The sequence below is a fragment of the Rhinatrema bivittatum genome, chromosome 15 (genome assembly GCF_901001135.1).
Source record: "Rhinatrema bivittatum chromosome 15, aRhiBiv1.1, whole genome shotgun sequence".
NCBI lineage: Eukaryota > Metazoa > Chordata > Amphibia > Gymnophiona > Rhinatrematidae > Rhinatrema > Rhinatrema bivittatum.
This window is the reverse complement of record NC_042629.1, coordinates 63,673,416-63,690,403: the sequence shown is the minus strand read 5'-3', so window position 1 is coordinate 63,690,403 and position 16,988 is coordinate 63,673,416. Positions and strand designations below refer to the sequence as shown.

General features: G+C 42.0%; 2 protein-coding genes across 4 annotated transcripts in view; one reads left to right on the top strand and one right to left on the bottom strand.

Moving 5' to 3' along the window:
• LOC115076829 (trypsin-3-like) overlaps window positions 1-16,988 on the top strand; it is a 67,804-nt gene that overhangs the window by 8,968 nt on the left and 41,848 nt on the right. The gene's annotated exons all lie outside the window — the stretch shown is intronic.
• On the bottom strand, window positions 6,676-16,185 carry CDA (cytidine deaminase). The gene is made up of 4 exons (XM_029578765.1): window positions 15,552-16,185; window positions 14,717-14,828; window positions 9,751-9,808; window positions 6,676-6,887 (listed from the first exon to the last, which is right to left on the bottom strand). Exons 1-4 carry the CDS (start codon window positions 15,757-15,759, stop codon window positions 6,777-6,779), a joined length of 489 nt encoding a protein of 162 aa, XP_029434625.1. The 5' UTR covers window positions 15,760-16,185; the 3' UTR covers window positions 6,676-6,776.

The following is a 16,988-nucleotide window of genomic DNA, read 5'->3' as shown; positions in this document are numbered from 1 at the left end:
AATCTATCCTGTATAGGAAATGCTTGTGAGGACCTCCCTCAACTAAGAATTCTTCTAACCCTGTTCCTCCTCCCACTGTAAACAAGTTCCTTTATCAATGACTTTGATGCAAGTATTCTCTTCTGTTCTTCTTTTGTTCTTCTTTGTTTATGTAAACAACTCGCAGTCTGGGTTTTGAATAGAGCTAGACTTGGATTCCACTTCTTGGCACCAGGATTCATTCAAAACTATCACCTCACAAGATCTCCTTTTCACATTGGTTTCAGGTCATTGAAACCAGCATCTGCAAGATAAAAGCTTGCATCCAAGACTCAGTTTCTCTGCATTGTAAAGCAAATGTTGTCATTGATGCCTTCCTGGCCTGTAATTATAGGCTTTGCAGAGCTTACAAGTTTCCCAAATCTTCTGCATCCTTTGAATCTATGATAGTCAGAAAGTCTCTCAAAGTTCATTCACCTCTGACAGGCTAGTACAGCAGAGGCGTCTGGGTATTCTTAATCAGACATATTCTTCATTTCCCTCTATGGGACACCTTTAATGGACAGGTGTCACATCAATCAGTCTTCGATGCTAAGCCATGACAGAGGAACTTAAAAGTGTAACCTAACCCCTAACCTTGGTATTTATCAGGTGTAGTGCATAGGTGTATGTCCCTCTAGATTCCTAATTAATATGAATGATACTCCCACAAGCATTCACTAGTTAATCAAAAAATAACATCAAAACTAATTTTCACTAGGTAGCTATTAGCTCTATAATGGAGCTATACAGATACCTGCATTATAAAAAGGACCTACTTCATAACAACATGATCACATATGTTATCTTTCAGAATCAAGTAAGTACATAATAGTGGTATAACATGTAAAGATAAGTACACAGAGAGACTAGTATGAAAGTACTGTGTTTCTCATATAATACTAGGTATACTGGGCAAATCTTTTCAATGAATACTGTTGTTGTGAACAACTACCCAGGATAATATTCATTAAAATGGCAACCAGGGATATAATCAATGCACCTTACCAGAAAAGTAAAGAAACCAATAACATAGAAGAAAACCAAGAATCTATAGAAAAACTCATACTGTGTTGTGCATACATGATGTAAAAGTGTTGCAAAGCATAAGACATATTCTAGTCATATGCTGCAGTGATGGAAGATCAAATACAAAAGCATATGCATGATAGGCAAAGGCATAGTAAAAGTCTGAAACATCATACTAATTCTGTAGGGTATGTATAGTGCTATCCAGTATTATGACACTAAACTGTAGCAGTGAAAGCACTCACTGTATGGACTGTCCTAATTCACTTGTGGCAGTCATATGTCCAAGAGATAATACGGCTGTGTAGGGCAAGTATTAATTATTAAGGTAGATGATGGCTAGTAATACTGCTTCGTCTTCAGATACTTCTAGGGGAAATGGGGCTAATACCCTTCTCAAATGATGGTAAGTCTAAATATATTGGGGATATTCATAAAAATAAATGAAAGCTAACTCTGTGAGAAAGTCTTTAACATATTATGTGAACTACTTTGCAGAATTGATAAACCATCAGTGTAAGATTTTACACAGGGAAGAGAAAGAATGTAATACAAATAAAAAACAGAACTAAGGAAAATTATATCTTCCCCTTTGGAATCCTAAATAGAAACCAACTAACTTATAAGTCACCGATAGAGTTTATAGTGAAAGAGCCAAAATAAAAAGAAAAGAACAATGAGCAATTAATATGCCGAAAAATATAGTAATAGAATGTTGCAGATCCCTATAGCAGAGCTCCTCATGTGTAAGGTCAGTATTTGTTTCAAGGAGAACAGTCTCATAATAAGCATCACAGGCTACACTAGTAAGAAATCTTTGTGAAAGAGAGTGAAACAGTCATTAGGTAAAATCTAGTAAATAATGTCATAAGAAAAGATATTCAAAGAAGGGTTTATCGAAAACATTAGAATAAGAGATAGAATATTGAGATATTAAAGATCAGCAAAGTGATTATCCTAAGTGCAAGCTGCAAAACAAAAGAATAGAAATAGCTTATAACTTAAGCTGGTGTGGAAGAGAAATATAAAAAGATCTCCCTCTTGAACCCTGAATTATCATATTTGAATCACAATGAAACACATCACCCTCTATGTGATCAAAGCAGCGTCCATAGATAAAGATAGAAAAACCTAGTACATACACATTTAACTGATTCAGCATATAAGTATTATAAAATCTAAGACTGGAAAATATTACTTAACTTGGAACATACAAACTAATAAAAAACAGCATCACTGCAAATAATATTATTAACTTGAACACCTAAGTGCTGACAGAGAATGAAAGAACCTAAATTCTGCATAAAGTCATTCCCACAAAACATAGAAAAAAGCAAATATCAGGTATAAATTGTAAGCCTAGCAGTCCATATAATAGTCTGTGACCAAGGATAATTTCTGCATTCAGTGCATATATAGTTCTTTTAGTAGGATTCAGTGATGATGTCAAGGCAGAATCTCTTAGCTCCTTAGATTAGATGCATATGTATGAAGTCAAACCTAAATAAAAGTGCAACAAATCCGATTAAGTAGTAAGAAAATACTTTTATGTCACGTACTCCCTATATTTAAGTTGCCAAATAATCCCCACATTATTTCAAAACATCATGCAATGGTCCAGACCACAAACATAAATACTCAGACTGTACATTAAAACATATATGTCACAGCACTGACCACATAATACATGCATTCATTCATTCCTCCTTGTACACATGTAACATAGAACAAACAACATGACAAACTTTTGAGCTCAAAAAAGAAAAACGTATTTTAAAATATAAAAGAATTGGATCGATCCACAAAAGAAAACAAAAACTCAGGATTAAAAATAGAATAGATCTATTAAAAATGAAAAAAGGAATCAAACTGGAATAAACTGCATTCTTCATCTCCCATAGATCAGAGACAGATGCGCTTTGTGCTTTGGTACCCTGGAAAGAAATCTAATATAAGACAGTTAATATAATGATTAAAATTAAATTTAAAAATGACATTACAGGTTCCTTAAAAGTCAAACTGCTATTATACCTTAATTCAGCAAAAAGCAGTCATAAAGCTACTTTCCTTTCTCTGATGGTCCACCCCTAGGAGGCGCTGTCCCCTGTGATAAGAGCTACTTCCTTTTACAAATCTAAAACCTTTTTGTTTTCCTATGCTTGTAAACTCCTAACTCGCCTTCTAAAAGAAAAACTTAAAACAAACAACTTTGCACTTAATTAGAAGTCATTCTATTTCCATCCAATATGCATATGTTCCACAAAGTTCTTACTACCAAATCCTACAAATACCCTAAATAGAAATACGAATCATTTCCAAAAGCACAGACATATCAGCTAGGAGTCTGGAAGTCTGCAAAATAAAAGGATGGCACATACTAATATACATTAACCAAAAGTTTTTCTTACTGGCATATAAATAGATAATAGGCATTGCTGCTTAACTCTCTGCTGTTCACCGTCTCACAATCTTTCTCCTTTACATATCATCTAACCAGTCCACAATACATACGTGCAATACCTGAACTCCCATCATAACACCTAATTCATTTCCTTTCTTCTAAAAGTTAGCAGCTACTGAGGTATAATCAAAACTGAGAAATATTTATCATCCTTACTGCTGCATGCCGTCCGTTTATTTCTGACCTGTGTTTAAGTTAAAATAAATCCTATCGTCACACAATTAAATGCAACTGACTTACATCTTTTCTCTACTTTTACCCAAAACAGTCTATATTGCTCAGCACACAGCCTTCTGCATATTCCTAAATCTCTTCCCTCTTTAACATTACGTCATCTCTCATCCCTAATATTCACTTTCCCCATACTTTCAACACAAATTTCTGTTTTCACATTAAACAGATCAATCCATTAGTCCCTCTTCTATCACCTGTGCACTCAGTCCTATAACATACTTAAACCTCAAACCTCTCAGCAGAACTGTAAAATCCATTTTAAAAGTGACTCACTCCCAGGGTTTTGTTTTTTTTTTTTCTTCTCAAACACATTCCTAAGGGGGGGTTCACCTCCTCTCCCGCCAACCAACTGTTACACTCAATGAATAGGTTTGTTAAGTGATAAAACACTTAAACAGATCATTTCATTAAAATGGAGTCGCTCTCTTGTAGTATATCTATAGATTGTTTTCCTGTTCTATCTCTCTGCCTATACCCCTGACCAAAGAAAAAAAACAATACATCCCTCTCCAATGATACATCAAATCTAATTATGAATGGCTTTAAATAAACACAGGTTCATGCTTTCGTTCTTACCAAATGAAATAACACACCCTTCACAATAAACTCTCGTTAAGCACACAATTCTAAAAACTTAGATGCAAAATATGAGCATCTCTGCATTAATGGTGGGAATTAAAACCAAAAACTAAGAGGAACAGATAAGTAAAATATGTAAAACTACCTGAGCAAACTGGATGGACGACTTGTGCTCCTTCTGCCAGCATTGCTAAATCCTTGAAGCCAGCCAAGGCTGATGAAAAACAACATAGCACTGAAAGATTCCTTTCTCTGTTTAATGAACTGCAGCAATTAATTCAAATGTCCCTATATACCACACTGCCAGCAGTTCACTAATGTCCAGATTTAAGTTCAACTACAATCACTAAACTTTTCTTACAAGGAACCATTTTACACAAAATCTTAACTTATATAAATAGATGCACACAGACAAAAATAGGCTTCCTTGTTAAAGCTAATCAAAAAAGGAAAAGAAAGAAATTAACCACATGTAACCTGCTGTAAAAGATTAAAGCCATTAGCACCTTCCTGTAAGAACAACAACCAGATTTTGGAAAATATTCCACTAAACAAAAACTCCTTCTCATACTAATTATAACTTTCAACTTACCAATTGTAACTTATTCCCTCTTTCTCCTTCTGAATCTACAACTGCTCTACTCAACTGCTCCCCAGGTGTAAAGTGAAAGTGAAAGTGAAACTGCTTGAGCCCAAGCCATGCGGTCTGAGGACAAAAGACCCCAGACTGACTAGTGCTGGGTACCCCTCTGTTTTTTTTTTCAACTGTTCAATCTGATTTTAATCAAATCATCAACTCATGTCCTGTCTCCCTAACATATATTAAAGAACATTTTGCAAAACGTATTCTAAACCCGATGTAACACACAATCTATATACACTATACAACAAATAAAATAAAATAAAAACATTGATACTTACAGATTTTTTCCCTTTTTTTTTTTTTTTCTTGTTACATACTCACAAAATGGATCCAACTTCATTCCACATCTGCTCTGAACTCATAATTCTCCGGGATAACCTCCCCGCATGGGGGCAACTCAATCTTTGAACGGCAAGCCAAATTTACCCTTCAAGAACCTAGTGCTAGGTTGTCCACCAACCATAACACTACAGCTTATTAATAATTAATAATTATAATAACAACAGCTATTAGAGTCCCATCTGGGGTGCCAAATGTATAATTTCTCTGGACTCACAGCTAGGGCAACAAGAACATTTCAAATCCACAAGAGGTTTTCAAATTTAGTTTATTTGGCTTCTTGAAAAGTCAAATGTTCCTGTGAGATGCAATATAACTGCCCTCTATCTGTAATAACTTGCATCTCAGTAAATCTCTGACCTGCCCCGACTTATATAATCAAAATACAACATTCCCGAAGCTTCCAGAATGAATGACGTAACTGGCCAAAGACTTCCTTACAAAAAATACCGTATACTGTTGTCATGACAATCTATCCTGTATAGGAAATGCTTGTGAGGACCTCCCTCAACTAAGAATTCTTCTAACCCTGTTCCTCCTCCCACTGTAAACAAGTTCCTTTATCAATGACTTTGATGCAAGTATTCTCTTCTGTTCTTCTTTTGTTCTTCTTTGTTTATGTAAACAACTCGCAGTCTGGGTTTTGAATAGAGCTAGACTTGGATTCCACTTCTTGGCACCAGGATTCATTCAAAACTATCACCTCACAAGATCTCCTTTTCACATTGGTTTCAGGTCATTGAAACCAGCATCTGCAAGATAAAAGCTTGCATCCAAGACTCAGTTTCTCTGCATTGTAAAGCAAATGTTGTCATTGATGCCTTCCTGGCCTGTAATTATAGGCTTTGCAGAGCTTACAAGTTTCCCAAATCTTCTGCATCCTTTGAATCTATGATAGTCAGAAAGTCTCTCAAAGTTCATTCACCTCTGACAGGCTAGTACAGCAGAGGCGTCTGGGTATTCTTAATCAGACATATTCTTCAGAATTTGAGGGTGGCAAAATCCCATCAGCATGAGGCCCAGATAATCTGGAGCTGCAGGCAATTCATAAATTGGGGATTTGGGGGGGGGGGGGGTGCATGACCAAAGGCTTGCCAAGGGCGCCAAATACTCTTGCACTGGCCCTGCTTACATGTACAATCCATAAGTAAACGCATTCCAAGGTGACAATCAAGAAGGGAGGTAGAGTGTCTCAAACACAACACTACACACCTGAAGACGGGCACAGTGCCTGGTGCACCCATGCATGCTCTCTCTGCGATGCACACACATCCTGAATTGAGTTACTCCCATATAGGGCCAGAAGAATTAAAGCATTTAGTGTCTATGGGAAAATAACTTAAAGCATCTGGTCCACACTAGACTAGAGGCCAGAATGAGTTTTGTACCTATTCAATAAATAAAGCATGATTTTCTAGCTGGCTTTTTTTTTTCTAAAGAACGTCCTGTGGGATTTCCTTTTGCCTATGCTCGTCACATCTTCAGATGATCTGGTGCAAAGGACATGGGAAGAAGGTCTCGGATTGTCGTGAGCATGTAGGTCCCATTCGGCTTGGTCAGAAAAACGTCCCAGTCTGCACCAAACTGGAAAAAAAACATGAAAGAACTGCGTAAGAGAGCTGCCCAAGGATCTGCACATAAACTCTGCATAAAATGGTGAACATTGCTGGTGGTTACACAGGGTTAGATAATCAAAAGATCTGGGCGCTAGCTTAAGGAACTAAGAGCCTACGTCTTCCCAAACTAAAATTCCCTCCCCTCTCCCCAGTGGGGCGGGAGGGGAAAGGGGCGAGATTCTTTTACGCATACAGGCCCAGGGGATCATTTTCCAAAATCCCCATGGCCACAGCCTGCCACCCGCGATCATCCAAGCTCTCTCAATGACTGCCTGGTTGTCTTTGTTAGGGGAATGCCTACCACGGAGAGTTATGATGTTCCGAAAACAAGGGAACCCCCTTCGGTCGAACATGGCTTCATTCTTTGCTCACGTTCATGATGGGGATGACCATTGCTGTAATGTAGAGGGAAGCTAAAGGTGTTGAGAAATGGCCTTGAGCTGTATCAGAATTCATCTGCATTATCCCTGCATAAGCATCCGTGATCGATCTGTTTTACCACTTCCACACATCTTTCATTAGCCTGATTCTGGTGATTTTTTTAATTTGATGTTTACCGGCTTACTCATTCAACAGAGTATTCTTACATTGAATAAAAAAGCACAGTAACTAACTGCATTGTAGAGTTTTGTTAGCCCTGGCCCTGATGTTTCCAGTTTTGAAGGAAAGAGCCCCGGAGACCAAAATAGGGAGCAGCTCTGATTTTGGTATTTTGATTAAACACATAATAGAACTGGAATAGCAAAAGCTCAAATATCTTTTTTTTTTCTTTTCTTTTGCATAAAGTAGGAACAATATCAAACTAATTGAACTCCCTGCTGATCAGATACAGGCAGAGTGATGGGGGGAAAAAGCACTTTAAGCAACAGGAATAACTTGAAACTTCAAAATACTAAAGACCGTCGGCCTGATCCAGAAACATTCCAGCTGCCAGTCACTCAGAGTGTGACCACCTGCCAGATTTCTCTTTATCCTCCATACAAGGTCCTCACTTAGTTCCCTCCAGCACCCCCCTTTCCCATGCCTACCTGCAAAGCTCTGTGATGATCTAAATAGCCAGAAATACTCAAACATCAAGTCTGCTAGGTCCCCCCCTCGCGTGGCCTGGCTGCATGAGCGCCTTCGGTCCCGCTAGGACTTGTAGTCCGTACAGAACCTGCAGCCTGCCAGACGTAGCCAACTGCTTGCTGATTCTACCGTCACAGCCTGCCCTGCCAGACAGCCTGGCCATGTTGGTGCCTGTGTTACCGCTAGCACCTCTCACACTAACCCGCTTTGCTGTACATTCTGGCAGCCCCCAATCACGGCGCCACGGATGCTCAAACGCCTGACAATGGATCGCGATTTCCACTGCCTCCGCTCATAGCAACCACTGATCCTCTGTGCTCGGCCAGTTCCTTATTAAATTCGGCCGTCACCATCCAACCCAGGAGCACGTTTCACCCCCCCCCCCTTTTCCTGAAAGACAGTTTCCTGATGTTGCGCCATCATCCTGCCACCCTCTTCCCTCTCTTGCTTCCTCTTTCTGGTATGTTTCCAAAGCTCTCTTTTTTTTTTTCTTCTTTTCCAATATATCTGGTTTCTTATATTTTTGCACTTTTTCATACATTTCAATATGCTGGTGGAAAAGTGGTGGTGAGGGGGAGGACATTCAAGCCGTCCAGCTGTCTGTCCATCCAACAACAAGACAGCTGTCTGAAAACTGCACAGAGCGGCTTCAAATGTGGGGCAAAAGCCACCCAGAGTCCAGCAAGTAACCCTGTTAAATATGACCTTGAGCTCGCCTACAGTTGTGCTCATAGGTTTACACGCCCCTGGCAGAATCTGGGTGTAGCATTTTAAGAAAACATGAGTGATCAGTCAAAACACGTCTGTTATTTTGAATGTGTTTGAAATTAACACTATTGTGCATCACAGAATAGCACAATCATTAAACAAACCATAGCATAAAGGAAATAATAAAATGGTCCTGTTCAAAAGTTTACATACCCTTGAATGCTTGGGCTGATAATATACAGTCAAGTTGATACACACAGGTTGAGATGGCAATGAAAAGGTAGATATTCACATCTGTGCCTTGCTTGATTGTGACTGGTGTCTGTTTATAAATAGCCAATGAGTTTCTTGGCTCTTGAGAAACCCTTGTGCATTTCATCCAGGGCTGCACCTCTTACAAATTCTGCCAGAGGTATGTATTTTAGAATAAAAAGGCGCACTCGCTCTAGCCATGCTACCTTGATTTCTCTTCCTGTCCTATGCTTTATATGCACCTGATAAGGAGCTGCCCAGCCAGGCCCTGCTCTATCTGACTTCATAAAGCTGAGAGAGGTCAAGTAGGAGTGGCTTTTCAAAGCTTCAAATGAATGCTCCTTCAGTCGACATGACATAATAATTGGAGTGAAATAGGAGGGTTTTGATAATTTGGTTTCCGTTAATGGCCTACTGAGTTATCGGAGACAATTCCTGCTGCTTTGAGTTCATTCACGTCGGGCCAACATGATTTTATCCTCGGTTATAAAACTTTTAGGCGGTGGCACTGCTTTCTGACAGGTATAATCTGTAATTGCCTAGCACGGTTTGTCTGCTATAGGCAAATACTTCTGTAAATAAAGAAACTCCGGATAACCAATATTTGCAGGTGAAGCAAAAGCACCAGGTTTCCGGGGTTGAGGCTGCGCCAATTGTTAACGAGGATTTCTTAATTCTGAATGACCACTGAGATTCCACCTCATGCCCCTCAATTCTTTTAGCCAAAACTAAATTGCTTAGAAATGCCAATCAGTTACTGCGGTAGAAAAGTAGCAATGAGGGCTGTAGCAGCTTGGTTTTACCTCTCTCATCACTTGTCTGCAGGCACCACATGGAGAGATGAATTCCTCCTTCAGGTCACTGTAAGAGAGGAAAGCTGGGTCAATTTAGTGCCATATTCCTAACCCGGGAAGATACAGACATTGTATTTAGGGTCAGCTTAGCACAGGTTGACGATAAGTGAAACAGAAGGAGACTCATATTGCACAGACACTGCAAGTTACACAACACATACAAACTGTTGCATCAATAAAAGTTTCATGAACTTTGTAAACAGCTTCATGCCACACACACACCATCACTCAGCAAAACTGCTGTAAGTGCATGATACGTGGGCAGTTGAATAGATGGACAACATACTATTTCGGCATCTTGGACTCAACAAGATATAATGAATTGTGGGATGCGGTAATGATGCAGACAGGAATTCACTAAAGCCACTGTAACCTGGACTGTGGCTACCACTAAAGCTTTGCTTATCCGATTGGCAAACAACTTTTTCAAGGACTGAAGTGAAGTCTTGGACAGCGCTGACCATGCTGTGTTTTTTAGTTTCTAGTGGTGTGAGGCCTCTCTCTCCTCTGTGTCTATTCTGATTTAACTTTCTTGCCTCTAATCATTTCGTCACTGGAGGAGGATTCTCTTCTACCTAGCATACACCCAGTACAGATCATCAGTCTATTGCACTCTTTCAACTATTTCTTCTGGGAATATAATGATGCCACAGTGCCACCGTACCGTGAGTAGTTTGTACACTTTTGGTTGCCCGCATCTTTAAAAAGTTCTAGCAGAACTAGAAAAGGGTACACAGAGGGGCAACACAAATGGTAAAGGGGATGTGCGGGACAAACATTATCATTTGTTTTTCGTTTCAGGTTGGAGGGGGTCTCGTGATTCAATTCGTTTAATGTTTATTCTGGTTTGGTTCGTTTGCCAAACTGAAATAAACACCTAATGCAATGCAACCAGAGTGGCACATAAGAAGTTGTGCATTGCTACACAATACAAATGTGCAGGAAGAGCTACAATCCTAAACCTAACGTTAAGAGATGAAGTGAAATAAGAAGAAAACAAACAAAGTATGTGAAAAAACAGAGTGGTAAAGTAAAGTGAAATAAAGATAAAATAGAAGCCTTGTTATACCAAACAGAAATCATGTCTCCTCCTATCATTCTTATGCACTCAGAAACTGCTCTGGAAAACTCTCTTTCCAGCCAACAGATTTGGCCCCTTTGTTTTAAACCAGTATAAGGATGGATTCTTTGCGGGATGTGGTACTTTTATTTCGTCAACCTAAAACTGATCCGGGGGGGGGGGGAATTCTGGCCTTTGAGAGCCATAAACAGGCCTGGTTTTCAGGATATCCACACTGAATATGCATGAGATAAATTATAATGCCCTGCTTCCATTGTATGAAAATGTATCTCATGCATATTCAGTGTGGAAATCCTGAAAACCTGGCCTGTTTGTGGCTTTCAAGGACTAGAGTTGGCCACCAACGATCTAGAGATGAGGTTATATGTGAGCTTTCAACATCACACAGGTCTCTTCTTCAGTAATTTTCATGCTGCACCAATAAATGCCTCATCATTCCGCAAATAATCCAGTTTTCTAAGGAGCCAAGGTGGCTGCTAGCCCACTGCGCCGCCAAATACAGGCGAGAAGGTCACCATGGGTGACGTCCAGCTGCGCTCTGGGGACTCAAACTGGGGAAATCATTGAAGACTGAAGATAGGGATTGATTTACCAGGGCTTTTCTCCCATGGAGAGGTCAGTTTTCAAAAGCTGTTTTTTTCTTTTTATATACTTGAGAAAACATGCATTTACCTGCATAAAGTGAGCTTTTGAAAACTGCCCACTTTTGCTCAATGTCTCTGGGGGAAAACAAGCTTAGTAAACCAGGCACATCTGGTGCGGACTGCGGAACTGATGAGCTGCGGGAAGAACATGAGAAGCTGCCATACTGGGTCAGACTGAGGCTCCATCAAGCCCAGCATCCTGTTTCCAACAGCAGCCAATCCAGGTGACAAGTACCTGACAAAGACCCAAACATTAACAGATCCCAGGCTACTGATGTCAGTAATAGCAGTGCAAATTCTATAAGTCAACTTGATTAATAGCAGTTAATGGGCTTTTCCTCCAAGAACTTATCCAAACCTTTTTTAATCCCAGTTACACTAAGTGCCCTATCCGCATCCTCTGGCAGTGAATTCCAGAGTTTAATTGTGCATTGAGTGAAAAAGAATTTTCTCTGATTAGTTTTAAATGTGCTACTTGCTAACTTCATGGAGTGCCCCCTAGTCCTTCTATTATCTCAAAGAGTAAATAACCGATTCACATTTACCCGTTCTAGACCTCTCATGATTTTATAGACCTCTATCATATCCCCCCTCAACCGTCTCTTCTCCAAGCTGAACAGCCCTAACCTCTTCAGCCTTTCCTCATAGGGGAGCTGTTCCATCCTCGTTTTCATTTTGGTTGCCCTTCTCTGTACCTTCTCCATCGCAATTATATCTTTTTTGAGTTGCAGCAACCAGAATTGTACACAGTACTCAAGGTGCGGTCTCACCATGGAGCGATACAGAGGCATTATGACATTCTCCATTTTATTCACCATTTCCTTCCTATAACTTCCTAACATTGTTTGCTTTTTTGACTGCTGCAGCACACTGAGCTGACGATTTCAATGTATTATCTGCTATGACGCCTAGATCTCTTTCCTGGGTGGTAGCTCCTGATATAGAACCTAACATCATGTAACTACAGCGTGGGTTATTTTTCCCTATATGCATCACCTTGCACTTATCCACATTAAATTTCATCTGCCATTTGGAAGCCCAATCTTCCAGTCTTGCAAAGTCCTCTTGCAATTCATCACAATCTGCTTATCCATCCCAAGTTCCCTCAAAACTGACAGCAAGTTTCAAAAGCCAATTACCAACCCCTCCCTCCATCATATGCACATGGTTTTACAGTCCACCTACTTTTATCCATTTTTTTTTGTGGCAGCATTTCCAAGGTGGGGATAGGCTGGAGAAGGCTACAGTGTACGTAGCATGGGATTTTCAGAATAACACACATCATTTTGGCTGGGAAAAAAACTATCCATGGGAAAAAGCTGGTGTCAATCTCTGCAAGTCATTTTTCCTTGGATAATTTTCAAAGGGAAGGCAGGCACTGATGTAGATTCCCAGTGACGTTTCACCTGCCCGTGAAACCACCATCCTCTAATAGTTCCTCTCCTCTACTCTTGCTTTCCATTTCGCTTGCAATTCTGAATCTCCAACATTTATTCCTCTCTCATTTCTTTCTCATCTTGTCCTGCGCTATTTTGAAAACGAGAACGCCTGGGAATAGAAATGCAAGTGAATAAAACGCATCGACCAATTGTGCAAAGCAGACCCTTGACTGGACTGCTGACTGAAGCTATTCCAAACTGGAAAGCTGCTGCTGGCAAAGTCGTTTTTCAGGAGAGAGCATCAGATTGCTTTTACTGTAAGCAGATATCCTACTCCAGCTCTCCAAAAGACATACAGAATCCAAGACATGCACCCAGACAAACTGCAATGTACCTGGGCCCAGCCAAGAGTGCGACCTGGCTTCCATGCGTGGATACTTTTTGCCAGGTTAGAGAGGGGCATTCCCGTGAGCTGGGGGAGAAAAGTAATGTGTGTACATGCCAGGAACTGATATCCAAAAACAGCTCAGCTCCCAAATTTAGGATACTAAGTATAGCCCCTTGGTTAATCGCCTGTTTTCAGTCAAATTTAGAGTCCTAAGTTTTAAACAGAAAAGTCACATAAATTTAGGCCTGCTAGTCATTATCCTAACTTTGGTGCCTATATCTGAAAATCAGTGCTCAGCCCCTGGCTTTGTCTCCCCCCACCTAACTCTGCCCCATAGCCACACTCTGTTTAGGCCCTGGTTCAGTTTCAGAAGTGTCAATTTAGGAGCCTAACTCCAAAAGTTAAAAGCCTAAACCCTTTGAAAATTGGCCCTGATATTTTCAAAATTAGCCACACTGTCTTGCCCTTACAGGGTCCTCTGTGCAAATAGCAGGAGCAACGCATGTAGACTCTTTGAGCAGGCCTACCTTGCAGCGGCTAATAACCGGGCAAAAACACAGGTGCTGTTCCCTCCGAATGTTGACTGCCACATACACAGGCTAAACGTGTCCGTGTGCACGGCAAGCACTGCAGGTTACTCAAAACTGCCCCTTCCTATTAAAGGCTCAGGACTCTCTTCCCCAACCATATCTATTCCTCCTAATACGGACAAGTTCCAGCAACCCACCCAGCCCCTGCCACATTTTCAGTACTCAGATACAGTAATACAGTGGCTGCGTTATAAGGAGGTTGGGGGAGAGGATAATACACGAGATGCAGTTATCCTAGTGATACACAATGCGCTGGCAAACTACACAAAAAGCAGGAGAGTGGACACAGTGCACAGATTACACACTAGAGAACAGCACAAGCAGGAGCAAACAGAAGGTGCTGGACGGTGTCAGGCACTCCGCACTATATTACAATACAGATGGGCCCTGTTGCACCAGCTTTGCTGCGTAGAAAATATACATCTACAGAGTCCCAGGCCTGGATTTCTGCCCAGAGCTATTAGGCAGCAAAGTTTCAAAAAATGTGAAAAAAACACGGCGGGCTTCAGCTCCCTGTCGCCTGCCCGATTTGATGGTGCAGCTTACACGACCCATTCAAGCAGGCAGACTTTTGCAACCTGGGCAGTCTATGCCAGCGGAGGCCGCGACGCAGGGGCCGGGCCACCAAGGTGCTCCCTGGGCCCTGCCGGACCTTTCGAGGAAGGGGCAGGGAAGGAAGGACGGCAGCATGAACAGTGCCTCGGGGGTTGCAGAGACCTTAACTCCTTGACTGCAGCGTTCAGGCTGGAAGGACCGGAGGGTTGCAGTGGCAGAATCCCCGTTTCCGAGAGACGCGGCGCTGCTAGGGCTTTTAAAAAAACCGCGGGCCTTGCCTGGCAATGGCGATTGCTCTGAAGTTCCGATACCCCTCGGAAATGGCCTTCTGAATCGCTGTCCGTTCGGCACAGATGCCAAGCGTGTAAACTGCATTCTCTACGTTGCAGCCTGAGACAGAGAGAGAGAGAAAGCAGAGTAGACGCGTTAGGGTTAAACTTGCATTGGGTTAGTATTAAAAGTTTAGCATTAGGTTGTTTTTGTTAATATTTTCTCTAGTGCGCTTTTTTGGAGTGCTACTGGTCAACCATTAGTAAGGTTTTTTGCTTTCTTTAGCTGAACTGGTTTGGATCAAACCCAAAACCCACCCACAGTGGAGCGAAGGGGAAGGGGTTAGGATGCTGTGGGCCGAACTAGGATAGGACGCAGATTGGTTTAGATTATTATAAACTATAGCGCTCGTGGCTCGGCTCGGGCTTCCTCACTGGCAATTTGCAGTCACAGTCAAAGATTGACCGTCTTTGGCTAGTTCAAATCTGCCAATATCTAAAACAGAATGATCCAAAATAAAAGCTATAAAAAAAAAAGTCAGATTCAAACATGCCAGTGAGTACATTCGGGTCAGATATTTGCAGATCTTATCCGGATTTGATCCACATCAGAGGAGCTTTGCCTGTCCCCAGTTTCTGTGCTATTAGGACCAAGTTAGGAGAGTGGGCACCTGGGCCAGGGTCTGCATTGACTTACCAGCGCTGTGGTGCCTAGAGAGTTTAACCCTTGCCTCCCCCCCTCCCCAAATTTACAAAGTGGGTATCCAGTTCCAGTTTTGCTCACTCTTTCAAAGATGGACCTTGTGACACCCCCTCCCCCTCCCCCAGCGACGGCTTCGCTTACCAGAAAAGATTTTTCCATCGCAGGTCAGCAGCGCCGCTCCCACCGGGAACCTGCTGTAGGGGCAGTAGGCAGATTTCTTGGCTTCCTGACTGCTGCGCAGCAGGAGCTCGATTTCTCCTGGCTCCACTGGGGGGGGACTGGATTTTTTCGGGGTGCTGGGCCGCAGGCTGTTCTCCTGGATCTTTCCCCTGCTGTCGCTCACCGACATCTCGAGCGCCCTTCTTTCCTGGAAAGCGGCAGTGAGGCAACGTGCGGCCGTGTTAGGGAGCGCGTGGTGCAGGCGCCTGCTTGGCTGTGCTCCTTCTCCGCCTGGCACTCTCTAAAGTTGGAGTCCGAGTGCTCTTATAACCTATCTGTCCGTATTCCTTGAATACTCTCTCTCTTGCCTGTTTCGTTTTATTTTCCCAACTTTCTTTTTCAGTGCTTTTTTTTTTTTCCTGCGTGGGGGCTGTTTCTCACCCTTTCCCACTCTCGGCCTTTTCCCTGCAGCTTTCACTTGCCTTTTACCTTGTCTCTGTAGTTTGCTCGCCCCTATTTCATTTAGACCTTGTCTAGCTCTGTGAGGTTCCCTTCCTAGACAGCCTGGCTCTGCCTCTCTATGAACCAGCAGAGCAGGATCTGTTTTAATATTTGCTTTCGGGGAAAACACCAGCCCACGCCACGGCAGTGAAAAGAACTGATAGGCTGCTGGTGGGCCCAGCCTTTCCTATTGAGCCTGCTTGCAATGCACTGCACCTGTGTCAGGGCTGCTCTCGCTGCTCATTGGTTGTGGTTGATGCTTAGGTAGACTCCCAGCTTCTTGCTGATGCTGAAACCGGCTGTTAACCAAAAGTTTTCTTACTCCTTCCTGTGATCTTATGCAACAGAGACACTGTTGACAGTTGGCTTAAACGAACTGCACGTTTCATTTCCATTGCTGCAGGGCTGCCAGGTGGCTCCAGGTTTTCAGGACAGGCTTATCCAGTCCTGGTTTTACCCCCATTGCCTTTTTTTTTTTTTACAGGATATCCACAAAGAGCATGCAGGAGATTTATTGCCTCCATTGTATGCAAATTTATCTCATGCATAATTCCCTGTCGATATCCTGAAAACCTGGCCTGTTTGTGGCTCTCGAGGACCGGAGTTGGCCACCCCTGCAATAGGAAAATCAGAACTGGAAGTGCCTGCAGGCAGTGGGGTAAAACAAGGCCTGGATGAACCTGTCTTGAAGTAAAATGGAGCCAGCTGGCAACTCCACTGCTAGCACCTCTGTGTGATTGGCAGATGGCTTTTTTGAACTCTGCTGCCACTCCAGGAGGGCTGCTCTATGAATCTACCACATTTCCTAATGCTACATCTGATTCTGCCTTCTCTGCACCTCGCGTTGTAAACCCTTTGTCCACGTTCTTTCACCTATCACCTCCCAGTTCCTTAGGAGGGTTAGCAGCCCCTCTCTTA